The 19,341-nt window shown below is 27.8% G+C and overlaps 1 protein-coding gene across 1 annotated transcript in view; it reads right to left on the bottom strand.

Moving 5' to 3' along the window:
• Nucleotides 1–19,341, bottom strand: part of LOC112603101 — an 80,440-nt gene that overhangs the window by 15,978 nt on the left and 45,121 nt on the right. The window contains exons 8-13 of the mRNA XM_025351525.1: nucleotides 14,715–14,886; nucleotides 10,896–12,082; nucleotides 10,072–10,399; nucleotides 9,112–9,397; nucleotides 5,282–5,482; nucleotides 439–682 (exon numbers count right to left, since the gene is read on the bottom strand). Coding sequence (XP_025207310.1) covers nucleotides 439–682; nucleotides 5,282–5,482; nucleotides 9,112–9,397; nucleotides 10,072–10,399; nucleotides 10,896–12,082; nucleotides 14,715–14,886 — 2,418 coding nt within the window. The remainder of the gene's footprint in view (nucleotides 1–438; nucleotides 683–5,281; nucleotides 5,483–9,111; nucleotides 9,398–10,071; nucleotides 10,400–10,895; nucleotides 12,083–14,714; nucleotides 14,887–19,341) is intronic.

The following is a 19,341-nucleotide window of genomic DNA, read 5'->3' as shown; positions in this document are numbered from 1 at the left end:
TTGTCGTCTGACATAATATTTATCTAGGTATGTTTTTATTTTTATTCCGTGTCGATATTTTCATTCTTTATTTCATAACGTGTACGGTATAAATATTTTTGAGGTGTCAATCGATTCTAATACAGCATTGTTTATAACCCTCGGATCACACGATTTGATTTTTACGTTATTTACCCTTATTATATTATGGTTGTTTTGTACTGTGGATCCATCATTATCCGTCAACGTCGACGGTTAAATGCGGTATGCAAGAGTGTATCAAAGAATCGTCCTTATATTATTATTTAGACGATGCTTGCGGGTTATAACGAGTCTATCTCTGCACAGCGCAATCTATATTTACCTCACAAAAATGCTTTGAAAACAAGATTGCGACTGCCGTACCGCGACTGCAGGCAGTCTGCGGTCATAACAGCTCCTCCGCGGAAGACTTAATCATGAATTGGCCGCGGCCAGTCGCGGCGGTGTCTCTGGAGGTCCATGCTGCTGAGCCGCCTGCGCCGTCGTCTGCCGGTGATGCGATTGCGGCGTGGTCGTCGTAGTGGCCGACAACAGATGCCGCAGGTCTGGTGGCAGACAGGCGGCCAGTTCGTCGCCGCCGTCCGACCCGTATTTCCGCGTCAGACCGCCGTATTGCCTGGCCATCGACGGCGTCTGCTCTCCGTTGCTGCTACCAGTGAACCTGCGCAAACGCAACGCAACCGATGATGAAACGTGCACGACCAACGTCGAATAAAACATAAACGTGATGGAACGCATACAACGGTAAAATAGGGACAGTATTCGACCGCGGTAAGAGTATAATATATATATATACTGCCAGGTGCAGTCTATGTATATGTCGTCGGTAACGGTATTAATAATCGTTAACATAAATTGCGGGACGAGCCTGTTGTGAATGACACATGTATATCTTAAGACACGTAGAACGCGTAATACGCGCTTAGTAGATGAACGAACGAAATAATATTACTTATAGACAATAATAATAGCTAACAATAGACAGAGTACACAGCGATTCGATCAAAAATATTGGTTTTTAGAAGTGGTGTCATTGGTCGCATTTTATTATGGCAATAGTTTGTCGTATATAAACATATATAGCGTAATAGCACGCACGCTGGAAATTCGAAATGTAGAATTTTCAAAACTTGTACTTAAAATGTTCCTAACTAATTATAGATCTGAGATGTATTAAAAATCATGTTACGCACTGCAGTATGCTATCGCACGCGACATCGATAGATTCCTTATTATAACACCGCATTCCAAATAATAGCAATGCACAAATATATTATTATACCCATTGCTTTTTGAAGAGCGGTAGATTTAAATTTGGAGAAAATATTTTTAAGAAACCTCAAACAATTTTAACACTTACGACTTTATGCATGCAACTTTTCAATTGGAGTTGAAATATCAATTGAATAAAATTACTGAATAACTCGAAGAAAACTATCAATTAAAATGGTAGGCATGACGAAGCATTTACGTAACAGATAATACAACAATGATGCATAATGGCAATACCTATATTTACGTTATACGGTATTACAATAAACACATTGTCGTTTACAAATGATAATATAACATACAAACTCTTGAGTCATCTTTCTTTTTAAACTCGATTTTGTTATCATTGTGGTAGTACAATTATTGTTTTAGCGATGTTATTTTATCATTTTCTACTACTATTAAATTGTTGCTAGAAAACAAGTTGAAACACGCATAGCGAAACATAATGTTGTCATATAAATCCTTCCACTGTGTCAATTCGTATTTTAATGCGACAGCTAATAAAACCATATGTGTAGGAGCAATACGTAATCAACGAAGTACACGTTGAAAAACAACATATCTACTATTTGTGGTTTCAGACTTTTTTAACGGCAATGTGTATTTTTAATTTTTCATTCTAAAGCACAGTAATTTTTATTTTATTTTATTTTATTTTATTTTTTTTTTTGAAGTTCTCCGATGCTTTACACTTTGACCGTTTTACGCTTTAATAACCAATAAACTATTTATCGTCCGAAATCTAAACGGGAATATTACATTGAAAACGTTTACTATTGGAATTTAAAATAGTAATAAAAAAAACTTAAAAATTATAACGATAAATACAACAATAGAAGAATATAGTATTTTTTCAAAAATTTTGTTTTAAAACGGCTTAAAATTGTGTTTATAAAATAAATTAAAAAACGTTAGTGTTTTTTTTTTTTAAATAATGAGTGTCTTAAGTTAAATGGATTACACCATATATATATATATATTATATAAGCTTATTCTTCATCACGTCATATAATAATAAATGATATTATTACAATGCATATCCGTTACAGTCACGTGGCTCACCTCGTGATGTGCGTTGGGTGAGTGGATAGTAGTGGTAGGAATCGGGCTTAACTCGACGTGGGTTTGCCACCCCAGACCTGATACAGATACCACGACCGACTTTTGAACGAATATACTAACACAATAATGGTTTTTCCCTGAACTCGTAACAATTCCTGCTGTCGCCTTGACGACGAACAATTAATTAAAGCCAACACAGGAAATTAATATCAGTGCTTGATTAAAATCATTCATATATATAGTATATATGTATCGAGTATACTTTTAACAGATTATTATTCAATTTCCATAAAATAAGTCGGTCATGTGTATACTTACAATATGTCATACAATCTGTAACGACATGTCGTAAATATTTTTAAAAATTTGTAAATACAGGAAAATAAAATTAAGCTCCTAATTTAATCATTATATATTGCTCTATATCTTTTATAAATAAGGAAGTAAACATTGTTAATGACTAATGACAATATTGTAAAAATTTTAAAATATTTTTTTCGGTCGTTGGTAGATCAAGAAATTTTAGATTTCCCGATATTAAAAACTTTACCTAGAACCCACAGAATCTTTATATTTTTATTTTTATACGTGATTTTGGTTTAACGTTGGTTTTAGATTTTGTATTCGACATATTTTTAAAAACTAATTTGTTTCCCTGTGAATGAAATACATTGTTTATCTATCCTACACATAAAAGAAATATATAAACCTATTAAATAATACCAACATATTTTTCTAAATTTTTTAAACAAGAAATTGTATTTCTTTGTTAAATAAAAATTAAACAATAAACATCACGGTCCATATAGTGGATGCTCTACAATTACTAATTAATATGTTATTAAAAATATCAATATTAGATAATTTTAATGAAGATACACATACACAAAAATTGAATCTATGATCTACATTATTTTAGTTTCAAATTTTTTAACGAATTTTAATAATTAAGTATGTTTTATCTGTCGTTCCTCACAAGGTATTTGGTTATCTTCTCTATTGATTATATATTTTTTTTTTTATAAATTATATTTCAAATAAACTAAAACATTACAAATTCTTGATACTAACTGATAATATAAAATTCTGTAGATAAATTAAATGTGATGGTAATTAATTTTTTTTTTTTTTTTTTTTTTATTTCAATTTTATGTAATAAATTTTTTAAGTATTTTATAAGTAAATTTAACAAATTCGCGATAAAATTGTTTAATTTCTATTAAACATTGGTTTATATTTCTTAGTTTTTATAAACTCATTCAATTTTTCTAACAATTATTGTTACAATATTATATAATGAAGATAAGAAAAATGCAAAATAAAGCAATAGTCTAATTTTGTCGTTTTATCGCCATAAAATTAAATAAAAACAGTAATTTTTAATCACTTATACTAAAATATCTAAATTTTAAAACTGAAATAACTAATTCTACAAATTAGTTTTTATTCAACTCGTTTAAGAAATGTAAAACTTATAAACAAATTTTCCATTTTTTTTTTTAATGTTTATAAAAATCGTATTTTATAGCATTTATTTATTTTGCAATTCATTTCCAAACTTAATAACACATTTCTATTAAAAGTGGATACTCCGTTAAGTTATTTATATTTATATATTATAATATTTAAGCGTTTTATTCTTTAAAAAATTAAATTTTTAATATTATATTTAATAAATGAATATGACGAACACTACTTTGTTTACCTATATCCTTTTTTATTTATAGTTTATTATTATTATTAACTAATTAATATTAAAACAGAATTGTTTTAACTATAGCTCAGGTTATATTTAGTTACTTATTTTTTAAATTAGATTTTATATGCATAACAAATAATTTCACTATTATATTAAATCATATTATATATTAATACAAGACATTAATTTCAAGGTTATAGAAATTAGTGTCTATAAAAATCTATCAGTTATAGACTTAGTATCGCTTTTTTAAAAACAATGGATATAATATCAAGCTACCTCAAATATGTAGTATTATAGTATAATAGTTTAATATGTTTTAATTTAATTAAACATTATATTTATCAATAATATTAAATGTGTTATAATTCACTTAAAATTTTAAAAATTTAAGTCCCTTAGAGTAATTTTACAGATTTAAAATACTTATTTTTATCAAAATAAGACTTGTCATAATGTTTTTTTTTCTTATTGACAATTTTAAGGCTAGTCAATAAATTCTATTAATTTCAAATTTAATTGCAATTTAAACGGCTCTATTTGAATCAATTAAATAATTATAACTAACTCTATAAAATTTAGAAAGGATATAAAATTTTGTTTTAAAATGTATTCTGTATAATAGCAATTGTTGAAAGCGCCAATTAAGACAAAACAATTAAAAGTTAATTACAATTTCTTAAATGTTTTCTAAATGAAATAATTTTTTATTGTTACCAAAATTTAAAACGTTACTTAAGGAGTTCAGGTACTTTTTAAAACATCTAACGGTTTTTTTCAAAACTCATTTTGCCAATATTGTTTAAAAACATATTTTAATAAAAATGAAATATGAAATATTTGTAGCTGGTATAAAGTAATATTTTATCATTTTAAATAGAATACGTAATATTTTATCATTTTAATTAGAATACGTAATATTTTACATTTATTATAATAGGGTCTTTATTTATAAATAAGGTTTAATTTATTTTTATTTTAATAGGGGAATATGTAATAAAATAATCTTACACCATATTATATTGTATACACAAATAAAATAAGCACATCGTTATAATTATTAAATACTATCGACGTTCAACTTTTTTTTACGTATTTCTATCAATACAATACAGAGTGCTGCATTGTCATAGGTAAACTTATTTCATTTTTTGGGCACCAGTGGATATATTATTCATTTTTTTGGACACTTAAGTTCTAAAATATCACAATATTATATGAAACGCACCTTGCAAAAGACCCAATGCTGATTCTGGTCTGACCGTAGATGTCGGACCACCATCTTTATGAGGACGATACTTCAGTAAATTGGTTTCACTCATACTGCCAGGTCGATTAATTGCAAATTTATTGCCGCTGCTACCGTAACCATAGGCATTGTTCAAAGCATCCACGTTCGCTACGTTGCGTGAAGAAGAAAATGGCCTGTGTGCAAAAATGTATGATATAATGTATATGAGTATCACAGTTAACAGCTCATTGAAAACATGTCACTTATCAATTTGTTGTATTTTATTAAAATTCACATATATTTAATAAATAATACCTTTTTTACTTTGTAAAACCAAAAATCAAAAAACCATGTAGCTTGACGTAAAGCTTTTATTTTTTTTATTCCAACGAAAGTAATTTATAATGAATCTAGCATCAAATATAGATTGAAAAGTAGAATAAACGAGATGTAAAATAAACATTTTTATAAATGTTTTACTTCAAAATAATTTATAAAATTTAACAATTTTCGTTAAAATTTAAACTTTGCTTATTAAAAAAAATTGTTATAATATACTGACAATAACTGTTAATTGTTGAAAGAACTACTTATGAATATATATATTTTTTTTAATTCTTTGACTTTAAAAAAATGTATGCATATTAAAATTTAAAAAAAAAAAAAAGTTAACAATATCAAAATTCTATGTATACCAAGTTTAAATAATATAAACATAAATGTTTAATTTTAAGTATATATCTAGGGTTGTTTTATTTTTATTTTTAAAGTACAAAAAAAAAAAACATATTTTGTTTATACATTAATATTGACTGTTACATAGTCAGTTTTTATTAGTTATACAGAAGAAAATAAATAAATAAAGTTCAAAGAACAAAAACCAGTGTCAATGTATAAAATATAGTTTATTGTATCTATAGAATATAAGATAATTTTAACAATGATAAAATACTTGAACTTTTAAAAATTATTTCTTCTATATCATCTCCTATGTATAGTGTATACCTATTTCTTTACCTCTATAAATAAATGTAATTTTTATACATTTTCTTCATCTATAGTTTAAGATAAATATATATTTAAGAATATATTTTGATATTATTTAGTGCATATTTTTATGATTTTAAGTGCATTTAAAGTTCCTAGTCTTTCATTGATCATGGCTTATAAAATATTATTTATAAATACAATAAAACCATTTCAAATTCAAAATTTAATTTTTAAACTTAAATGTTTAAATTCAAAACAAATTATTTAATTGAAAAGTTATATTCTAGAGCACCCAGAAGAATAATTTTATTTATATGATTTTAAATCGATTTATTAGTTATTAAAAATTAATACTCTAACTTTTAAGTTGTATGTAAGTAAATTTAATATTAATATTTCAGATACATAAAAACATAGAAACTAATTATTAACATTTTTAGTGTAGTTACAGATATAATTTATTGATGTGTCTTGATTTTTTTTTTTATATGCAATGCAAGTAATGAGATGGCTAGCATAAAAATTAAAAGCTGTGCGCTTTTATCAAATAGTGCGAATTTTATATATTTTTAATACAGTTTACTTTATTTAGACAATTTATTCTTATACCTATTTATCGAACAGAATGCGTAGGTACGTTTTTACTTTAGTTTTAGATACAGTAAGATTTATATAATACATATAGTTACACAATATAACATATATATATAATTAAAAAAAAAAAAAATGTAAAATAATCATCACAGACGTTTAGATATTATTATAACGAAACTGAGTCCAAATATAATGTGTATTTTTGTTTGAGTAAAATATTATATAAATAAGGAACTTAAAATTAAAATGTGGTCTTAATTCATAACTTTTGACGTTGATTTTGTTTTAGTTTTTATAATGATAAACATTTATTTTCATCGAATATTTATAAAAATTATTTTATATTTTATTTTGTAACTGTATAGGTACCTCTTATAATAAAGAATTCTATTCCAAATAAAAAAAACATATAGATTTTATAATTTGTTTTTAAACATACCTATTTAGAATGTTTACTTAATAATAATTATAAGACTTAAAATTCATATTTTGAGTTTTGAATAAGTCATATTTTTATTTATAAATATTTAAATATGCTTTATAAAAGTATGTACTACGAAAAGTAAAAATAAATTTTTATAAATTGGTTATTCAATGGTATAAAATAAGAATAGTTTTCTAATCAAATTCAAATATGTTATAAAATTTTTATTGATATCATTGTTATGAAATACTTTTTTTATGATTCATATATTTTCCCATTTATTTTTTATTATTCAGCGACTGAATTTCAATTATTTATTTAATATACTAAAAAGAAATCAGTTAGTACACTATAAATTTGTCTTTTTTTAGAGAACTTTGACTAGTAAATATTTTTTTTAACATTTGATGTTTTTTCAAATAAAATTAATATGAATAAACGTAACAGTTGTTACTTGTAAGAATAAATTACCTTAAATTATATAATCTATACCTAAAATGTCTTGGTTAGATATTTAGATACTTTTGTTAAAATAGCTTTAAAGTCAATTAATATTATACTAATTTATAATCCATTAGATAATCCATAGGTTGGTTAAAACTTATTTTTCTATTATAGTACTTATATTAGTAACTAAATGTTAACTTAATACTTGCATACTATGGACAGCTAATGGATTTTGAGAAAAAGATCGATTTAGCTATCACTAATAATTGTCTTAGTACTGGCTTATTACAGGCGGAGTACGACTACAAGTACTTAATGGCTGACTAATTTTTGCTCATTATAAGTCTAGTATATTATGTGATTTTCTAATGGAATTTTTCATAAATGTAGTTTGGTTTCTTTATTTTTATTCTTTTTGGTAAAAAAATATCTAGTTATCTAACCTTGGTCAAATAGTCACATCATTCATCATATAATAGACTTTTAGTTTATCATAATTAAACAAATAATTTACCAAGGATGTTCACGGTAATTTTTTTCTTCAATAACGAATTTATTCAAATTCAAATTTTTGAATTGATCAAATTTATTTAAAAGCCATATTTTCAAATTATTGAGATTATTTTGTACTACTTAACGAGTGTTCTGTGAGAATACAAACTTTATAGTTTATAATTATAAATAAAAACCCCTTATTTATTGAAAAATTTTTGTTAACTATTATATTATATATGTAATTCAAAATCAAATGAGTAGTTTTGAATTATTAAAATGTTCATACAAAGGATAGTAGTCCTCAAACAGTTTTATAAAAATATAGAAATGTTTTACTAGGTTTATGTTGATAGATTAATATTAATTAGGTACTAAATTACCTATTCAAATCACTAAAGCCCCATATTTTTCAAATTCATTATCATAGATCTATTATTATCTTTAGTACACAAAGTTGAATAGCTCAAAAACTACTACTCAGTCGAATTTTGTTTTTGACATGTCAACATATCAAGAAAAATTGTGCTTTAAATAATTTACTGTAAAAAAGAGAGATTTTTACTTAAAATACAGAAGTTTATATTCCTACAGAATACGTGTTATGCAGTACAAAACTCACAAAAATTTAAAAAAATACACCCTCTATAATTTAAGTATTAAAAATACCAAATCAGATTTTGAATAATTGCATTATTGAAGAAAAAAAGCGTGAGTACGGTTGGTGAATATAAAACTGTATTATGATTAAGATGATTATTTTATTTTTATCTTATAGTAACCCAAACAGGTATAATTGGATATGGAGCATTTAGCATATTAAAGACAACTGATATAATTCAAGTATTAGCGGCTATATGACGCCACCTAACTTACTTAAACTTATCCATCATGGCTCGCATCATACGCTCGCGGCGCTTAGCGTTTGCAGCCGCTGGCCATTGTATGCCAGCTATCTCTAAGTCAGGTGGAGGTAAATCGGGCAGTCGTCGTCGGCTGTCTCGTCCGTTGCTACCCCGTAACGAAGAAGAACGCATAGAATCCGGTTCGCTGAGCGTATCCGATGGCGAAGCAGTTAAATCTCTGAGTCCAAGTCCACCACCACAAATCAGCTGGGCACCCCTAGGCGTGCCGACTGGCGTATTTTGTTGTGGCGGTGTCGCTGAAAAACGCATGCAAAAATTATATAATTATAAAATAAATAAAATATGAGTATTATCATATTCATTGATCATATTATCATAAAGTGTTTTAAAATATTATCAAAACATTTTGAATCGATTTATTTTTATGAATTGCTTAAAATATTGTAAAATCATGTTAATTTATCAACCAAAAAAATTATAAACTCCTGAATGATACTTCCGGTATGGTCTAGTGAATGATACTATTAAATGTTTGCTTGTTAATAATTAAGTTTTTTATTCTTAAGTTTTCGTTCTATTAATTTTCTGTTAATTATTTACGGTTAGTTTATCGTTTTCTTTTTGTTTTCATTATTTTATGAAACTTTGTTTCTCATCTTATAAATTATAAATAAAGATGAGTCTTATAAACTCATTCTCTCTTTAAATTTTAAACTAAGTGGATTATAAGTGAATATTGTTATTACAAATTTTGTTTAAAAAGTTTTTAATGTTTTCAAATAATAAAACTATCATACGTTCTTCTTTTAAGTATACTTTATTTTGTTATTATAGTATACTATAGTATAAGAGTATTTAAAAGTAACTTTGATTTAATTTTTACACTTTTAGACAACTAATTGGTAAAGATAGGTTAAAAGTTTTTTTAACATCAGGGTTAACAATTCAAACAACAGTCGGTGCAACTTACGGTGCAAAGTCGATGTCTGTGACAGGGTTTGTTGCTGTGTGGTCGGTTGATATTTAAGCCCCGTCAATCCAGTCATAGCTTTAGCACCGGTCTGCTGCTGGTCCACAGTAGCTGAAGAAGAATTGAGTGGTACCGTTGCTCTGCCCGTACCAGTACCACTGGCTGGGACTGAAATATTGTTCAGCTGCTGCTGCTGTTGTTGTTGCTGTTGCTGTTGCTGGTTTTGTGTTTGTTGTTGCTGTTGAGGTTGCTGCTGTTGCTGGTAATTATTTCCATTGATATAGTGTTGTTGCTGCTGCAATGCAATATTTGTTGGATTGTCACAACGCTATAACAAAAATGATGGTCAATTGTAATGTAAATATTGGTAAAAATAATTAACACGTAATTATGATAACTTAGTCGCGTGTATTGTATGACTGTGTGTCTGCTATTTCAATTAAGGTACTAATTAATTACCTATTATAATATTAACACATTCTATTATTTACAACGACGTTGTTAAAAACATATTTTTTTAGATAAATTATATGAATATAAATTACTGAACTCGTAAGATATAGATTTTATCTGTGTTCTAGGACACTATAACAGCTGGAGAAAAAAAAACACTCTCATAATATATACAACATTATTATAATATTTATTTTTCTATGACAATAACTCGAATAACGTACCAACAGATATATATTTTTAATTTTTTTTTTTTTTTTTTGTTTTTATAAAGACATGATTTTTGCTAAAAAGAAGTGTGTAATACTATCATAGGACGACCTTAATCGAGATAATCACAAATTTACGATTATTTCACTGTAGTCACTCACTTGGCCCTGTTGCAGTTGCAACGGTCTAAACCCAGTGGAACTAAGTTCCGCCATCGTCGTATCGTATTTTAAATCACCCGAAGTAATCGACACCCCGCCAAGCGTCAAAGCGGATGGATTCTGCACAGAGTTGTTGTCCACTCTCTGTTGTTGTTGTTGCTCATTGACATATTGATGTTGATTTTCTTCAACGGTCGTCGGCAACTGCTGTTGATCTTGATTCGGAAACCTTTGATATTGTTGCATCGTCTGGTATTGCTGATTCTGTTGCTGTTGATACTGCAGGTTTTGCTGTGACTGTTGTGGCTGATTGTACGCTTGCTGTTGGTGTGTCTGTTGCTGTTGTTGCGGTTGATTGTACGAGATTTGTTGCGGTTGCTGCTGCTGATTCTGTTGCTTCTGCTGTTGCTGTTGCTGTTGCTGCTGATATGTGCCGTATTCCGGTTGATAAGGCTGATACAAGACTTCTTGCTGCGGTTGATATGTCTGTTGTTGGCAGTTGAACAGAGCACCGCCGCCACCGTCCACTCGTTTGTTGTAGTACAATTGTTGTTGTTGTTGTTGTTGTTGTTGTAGCCCGGTCGTGTTTCCGGCGACACTCTGCGACGGCGGCAGCGGCGGCGACGAATAATTCGTTTCAGACTGCAAACTATTGGCAGCGGTTAAGCCACCAGCGGCTGCCGCCGAGTACTGTTGTTGTCGCAGTTGCGAAGCGGAACCGATGATTTGTTGCTGCTGTGCCTGTTGTCTCGTGACGACGCTCGTCGGTCCGGTTCCGTACGACAAACCGCTGTTGGCCGGTGACCCGTAAGCGTTATTAGTGGTCTGCTGCTGCAGTTGAGCGACGGCGGTCGTATCGTTGTACTGCTGCTGTTGTACCGGCTGTTGCTGTTGGAGAGGTGGCGACGTACCGGTACAGTACAACTGGTACTGTTGGTCGCGTAAGTTTTGACTGATGATCGATTGAGTGCGCCGCAATTGCGTCGTCCCGCCGGAAGGCGTCGAAAACCCGTGCTGCTGATACTGATTCGACTGCTGCTGCTGCTGCTGCGTCTGCTTTTGATACTGTTGTTTTTGGACGTTTTCGTCCGCCAGCAAAGAATCATATTTGTTGTTGTTTTCGCCAAATTTTTCGTTACCGTTAAACAACTGATTCGTCGTCGTCGGTCCGCTGCCGTTCATGCTGGCTATAAAATAAAATTAATACGATTTAGTCTACAAGAAAAAACACTATACGACGGACTATCGCCGCGTTTTGTAATTATCTAGCACGAGTCGAAAACCGAAGATACCGAAGATTACACCACGTCATCGTGCGTCATTAGCCGTCCAACCGACGGAATTCGATCGGAAAACAAACAAACGAAAAATATTGCGCTTTAGCCGGGCTGAAAGTTAGGTTATCTCGGATATTAGTGTACACCTCAGTTCACGAGCAAATCGTTATCGCGCTCTGCGAAGGAAGTCTACCGTGATGGGAAATCCGCCGGCGGCTGATGTGACCCGCGATAAATATTTTCTAACGAGGTGGTTCAAATTAATCTCTAAACTATATGTCACGATATCTCTGAGAACAATCTCTGAAACTTTCGTGAATCGGGGCCGAGTGGGTTTTGATTCTGTACGCTACAGCTGGCACAAAGGCACTGCCCTTTATTGTTGTACGTTTTGATAACAAACGACGAATTAATGAATAATATTTATTTTTTTAAATAAAATATCATTCTGACGTATGGTGAATTCAGTTGGTCTATATACCAATCTTAAGTTCTGATCGTAGCAACGAATGTATATGTATTATAATGATCTGTGTTTTTTTTTTTTTTGTATAGAAAAAGTCCTCTGATTATCAAATTCGGTGAAAATTTCTTCTAAAAAATCGTATTTAACTGGTGCTTTTAGATGGTCAAAATTTAAAATTCTCACATTTTAAAATAATCAGGAAAAAATAAAACAAACATTCATTAATATCTTAATGTTACTATTGAATAACATTAAATTGGTTAGATAATTTCTCCTTAGAATCACTTTTCATTTTATATGATGATAAGTTATCATTGATAACAAATTATAATATATAATAATTTTTTTTTTTTTAATTCTATTCATAATAATATTAAAATATGAGTATTATCATCGATTATTTGATTAAAGCACATATAGATGTGAAATAATTTTCAATAAATATATAATATTTTCATATTATATGTACAATTTAATAATACAAATTCGGTTTACAATTTTTTTCGACTGGCTTAACATGAATAACAATTTTTTTTAATAGTTTCAACCCTATGCAAACTATGTTAACATTTAAATTTTTTAATATTTAGTACGGCGTAATGTATATGCAATATCGGTACATTGCTGCAACGAAGTGCAACGTTTTAATTCATAACATATTTTGTGTTACTATTCGTTTATATATATATATTTTTTTATTTATAATGATATGTATAAATAATGTAATAATTAAAACTACTGATTTAACAAGAATATCAAGTGGAGTTAAACCTGGGGCTGGAAAGCTATTCAATGGTCTTGTAGCACCCAATCCACTTGACTGAATATTCATATGTTTATGATCTAAAAATATGTAACCTATATAAAGTTTTTTTTAAATACAGTAGCACAATTGGATTGTTATATTAAATATAATTATTCAATGGTGTATTATGTTTTAATTTATAGTCATTACATTGCTTTGCTAAATTACGTACTGTAAAAAAACCTATACTAATTTTCACCTGATAGGTAGTGATTTAACATTTAAAATGTATCTAATTATACCTAAGATTTTAGCTAGCATTTATCCTGCTTATTAAGATATACAGTATTTATTAAGTACAAACGTTATTTAAAATAATAGGCCGCTATTAAATGATATTTTATCAAATTATTTTAATTTAAATGATCAGTTATCAATAAGTTAATACGAGTTAATTAATGATCCCAAATGTAAGTATGGCTCAATAAATAAAGTGCTTGAAAAAATAACTATTCCTAGAATTAATAATAATTAATTAATTAAAATTTTTATAAATTCACATTTTTAATTCTATAGTTATAAAAAATGTATGAAATTTAAAAGTAACATTAAAATAGAAAATGTTTGTTAATGATATTCATAGTGTATAAATAGTAATCTTAAAAAAAATAAATTTAAATTTAAAATTCAACAGAATTTAAAAAGTCTATATTACGGTTCATTGCTAGTTATTTTTTAAAATGTAAAAACAATATAATATGATCATAGATCAAATATCAAAATTGAAAATAAAATAACAAGTTCATGAAATCGTAAAAATTGTGGTACCTATTTATATTGATACTAAACTTCAAAAAAAGGATAATCAGAACAATTAAATTGTTATTGTGCGATAATATAAAAATCATAATACCGTTATGACATAAGCTTATTATTTTTAAATTTAAATTGAAAAAAACTTATATTGATAAGTGAATTTGAAAATTGTTATTTCGATTTAATACCCAACAAACAAAATATAATCCTATCGATTTTAAAACATTTGTTATGAAACCCTGCTCACGCAACAGTGATATTAAGCTTTTACTTAATAGCTGAATAATCGACGCACAAAAGCATTTTCGTAGACGAAAATGCTGCCCAATTCAATCTAAAGCGTTAAAATAGAAATCGATGTAATTTATTACGTGTTTAACGACGACGCATCAACGCGAAATGGCGTGTTTCAATTCGCCGCGAGTATTTCCGTAGCCTACGGACGTCCTCGTCAATGGCGCACATTATTTTAGTGAAAAAAAATTCAGTAATGAGTATTAAATGTTCGCTTTTACCAATTGATCGGCTAAAGTCAGCCAACATCCCGCTTATCGTGCCGGTGCTATCGTTGTCAGACGGCACTCCCGACGTCGTCGCCGCCGCTGATTGCATTGCATAATTGTGTCGCTGCGTCTGCTGCTGTTGCTGCTGCTCCAACAATTCGTCCTCGTCGTCCTCGTCGTCGTACTGTAAAAAATAATAAACGTGCGTGAAAACAAAATACGAAAGCGCGTTCAGTCATTATGAAAAAAATATAAATAATGTCAAAACCACCAACAAATTGTTTAAATACCACGCACGAAAAAATATCTACTTAACATCTACAAATTTTGGTTTTCCGATTTCTAAACAACATTAACATTAAATACCATATCTTACTACGGCACATAGTTATATATTATATTATGTATATGTAATATACGTTAATATTGTTCATTAATGCAAGCAGGCTAGTCAACGATAATAATAATAATAATAATACAATATATCATAATATAATATTTTATACACAGTCAACGAAATCTGTTTCGTTTAAATACCTAATCGTGATTAATTACATAATAGTTTGCGTTAAAAGCATCCGTTATAATATTATTATACAAAATAAAACATATCATACGAGTGCACGCATGTGCCCTTGACGTTTATTTTAATTATTACTAATTACATAGGTACATCAAAATTAAATACAATACCTACCTACGTATATTATTATGGGATTATAAAACATTAATAAATAATATAATATGTCAAAATAATTAATAATTATGTACTGGTGAAGCGGGAGACCAAGAGCAGGGTGCTGTTTATAATAGGTATATATACGTTCGTCGCAACTATATTCATTTTTAAACAATTTCTACGCTCTATACAAAGACGATAGTATAAATTATAATATAAAAACATAAAGTAGGGCAATATTGCCGACTCAATCGTAGTAATAATAATAATAATAATAATAATAATAATAATAACATTTATCATTCAACTGCTAAGGTCTAGTCTTTACTAACATAATATGAAGATAGGATATTGATGATTTTTGCATTTTTTTTCTTATGATCATATACGAATCAAGCTACATATTTGATTTGTGTATTTCATTAATCTAGAATATATTTATTAATTCATTTTGTATTTTTAGTTTTAAACACATTTTTTTTAACGTTATTTCTTGTAATTTTTTTACATCTTGTAGATCTATTTTAAAACTTAATTTTTCAAAGAAAACGTTTATATCTTTAAAAATATTTGTATTATTATTAATGAAGATATTTATTGTGATTGTATTTACCTCGTGCAGGTTGTCATACAGTTACACACTTCACATTCTTTTATAGACATATTTTTATTGAATATTATATTTATTTAAGCCTTTAGGTAATATTTTGTTTGAATAATAAATATATTTTTGATAATTTTGAAAAAAAATGTAGGTAATCATCAATACCCTATATCTGCCAATATATTTTATAAATTATGCATACACACGCATACTGCTTCATCACGTATAAAAGTCTACGTCCGTGTACAGCAACGGCGCAACTATATATAAGGGACAAGGGTGGTATAGATTTAACAATCTCAATCCTGAACGGATTACACGTTTTTTAGAAAATGTCAAAATACAGCATGCGTACACACTACACACAATGATGATGATGATGATTGATCACTTTTTTTAAAACTTTAACGTCCAACGTTCAACCCTCTATATAGTTACGCCCATGATGAACAGTTACACTATATTATGTACGTATGTTACATCGAATCAACAGAATATTATGTATCTACGTAATATATGTATAACACGTTATATTAGACTTTCTAAATTGATCGTCTGATCAATAATACATATACGTCTACACGTTCACGGCGAGCCACAATAATAACAACATATTCGTAAATTATGTTTTATACTATGTAAAAACAATATAATATGCCAAGTACTCGGCACACTACCTACTTACTACATATTATATTTATGAATTTATGCGTATATACGGCGTACTAATATACGAATACTATTATACGCCATAATATAACATCGTAATATAATATCATGTAAACAATACCATGTCACTTTACCATAGCATACTTCGTGGATAAGTAATACGTTATATAATAAATAGTGTAGTGTAAACATTATCCTTGCACACACGATGTAATATAAATTATACGCCTACCTACTACATATTTGTGATAATAAATAAAAATAATATAATATCTAGTCAATATCTACAGTATATAGGACACAAGTCCTGTACAATCTATTAACTATTTTTATATGGTTTAAGGTGGTTATGTGCCTAAACGTGTTCGTGAACTTAGTGGCGGCTCAAAATATCGAAAGGTTAGGAAAAAATGATGAAATTTCATCCGCATATACCTTGTGCTAATAATTGGTAACTGTTGTTTGCACGAACTGTAACGAAAAACCAAATCCCGTTTGTTTTATTTATTCATCGTATCAAATAATAACAATATATTTTAATTTATCCACTGAATTTTTTAAAGTAAATCACAAAATCATAGACACAAATAGGTAAAACCCGTAGATGTTGTATAAGTACTCCCATTTTTTCAGAATAATTTATATACAAAACGCTTATAAATACAAATTAACAGTAATTTGTAGTTTGAATTTTTATTTGAAAAAATATTAATGGCATATTTATATTTACTCACTCGAAAAATATTAAGTATTATTATTTAAAGAGGGTCTTTGTCTTTGTTCATTTCTAGTATTCTAATTTCTGATTTTTAGTAATGAAATATTTTTGTATTATTTACACAAAAATAATATAGGTGAAATTATAGTTCTAATTTCTAAAGAATTTCCTATCATGTATGCAATTTTTTTTAATGCGTTGATTCAAAATCAAAACTAACTGGTTTGTAAAAATAAAAATATGAGACATAGAAAGATTACTAAGCCTTTTATACTTCTCGTAGCATTAAAAGAAATACATATTTGTAACTAAGGAGATAGGTAGAGACAATTCTGAACAAATAAATCAAAAACTTAATCTTACTTAAATTATTTTAATTTTTTATATTTGTATTGATTACTAATAGTAATATTTATCTATATTAATAATTATATGAAATAAATTTTAATAAAATAACGAAATATATGGAAGAGGAAAGTAGCATTCTCACATGTCCGTGTAACATATTTACATTTAATGTGACACCCATAATATACAAAGGATAAACTTCCACCATGAAATAACTGCCACTAATGTCCGAACTCGTTTATCAGATATATTATAATAATAAAACTAATATTAAAAACATTATGATATTACAGTAATAACATTCTTACGTTCAAGCAATACTACTATAAAAGATACCTTATCATAGGTGCAAATAGGGAAATTAAATCAACGAGGACATATGTTTTAAATTGAAAATTGATATGGTAAGTTTTATCTCCACTCGAAAATCAATTAAGAGTACCAACACCATTTAACAAATATTATTCCAAAATTATTTTTCAATGAGTTATATGATAATAAGATAATACCCATAGATGTACACATACAATTTGTTACTTGTTTTATTTTATTTTTATAATTCTACGTTTTTCTCATTTTGTTTTTTTTTTCTAAAATTCTTTTCGGAAATCATAATATATTTTTCTATCGGTTTCATATATTGTTGCTTTGTTTAAAAAAAATTTTCATTTTTTGTTTGAAGAGATTTTCAAAAACATTCAATAATTAGTGAACACTGATCAATCGTAGACAATAAATGATAATTTCCAGGTATATCTTCTTTCTCTTACACGCCAAAAAAAAGTAGAACCCTATTTGCACCTGTGCTAAATATTATATAGGTATCACACATATTTATACGCATTATGTTGTAAAAAAATTTATGCACCAATAACGGCATTCAGCTATACATAATATTTATAAAAATGACTTAAGTATAGTGTATAGTCCAACAATGTCCATCATCATCCCCGTCGTTAGCGTAGATAAATATAATATCACTGCTACTATACATTACTCCATCCAGAACTTTTGTGAAGAAATAAAAGTAAAGGGTAAATTCCACGTATAGCAAATTCTATTATAAAATGACAATTTTTTGAAAGCAAATCTAAATAAAATTTTTGTGATTACCTATTTTATGTTAATGACTGATGAATATGTATAATTATATAATACATATTCGCGCACTTTCGGTGTTAAAAATTATAATGTGTATTTTTTCTATTTTGATCAAACACGAACGACCATAATATAAGATGTTACCGTTATCACTCAATCGAAAACCACTTACTAAGAATTGTTGCATTTTGTTAAATACAACTGAATATAAATAGAAAAAATAATAATAATAGAAAAATCAGATAAAAAAAAATAGTATCAAATACCTATCTCATTATAATAAATGAATAATAAGTAATTTAAAATTCGGAACTTAATATTGCAATAATAATACATAAATAATTTGTAATTTAAAAATCAACAATATAAAATAATTACGTTTATAATGATTGTAAAAACTAAATTTGTACATAACATTTTTTTTTATTACTAATACGACTCACTGCTTAAAAAACTTGAAGACACTTGACCTAAATTATTATTTTAGTATACTCTAGTCTATAGAATTATTATTATTATT

This window comes from Melanaphis sacchari, unplaced genomic scaffold (genome assembly GCF_002803265.2).
Source record: "Melanaphis sacchari strain LSU unplaced genomic scaffold, SCAv2.0 Contig95_pilon_pilon, whole genome shotgun sequence".
NCBI lineage: Eukaryota > Metazoa > Arthropoda > Insecta > Hemiptera > Aphididae > Melanaphis > Melanaphis sacchari.
Note: the sequence above shows the minus strand (reverse complement) of the source record. Positions and strands in the feature narration are given on the sequence as shown.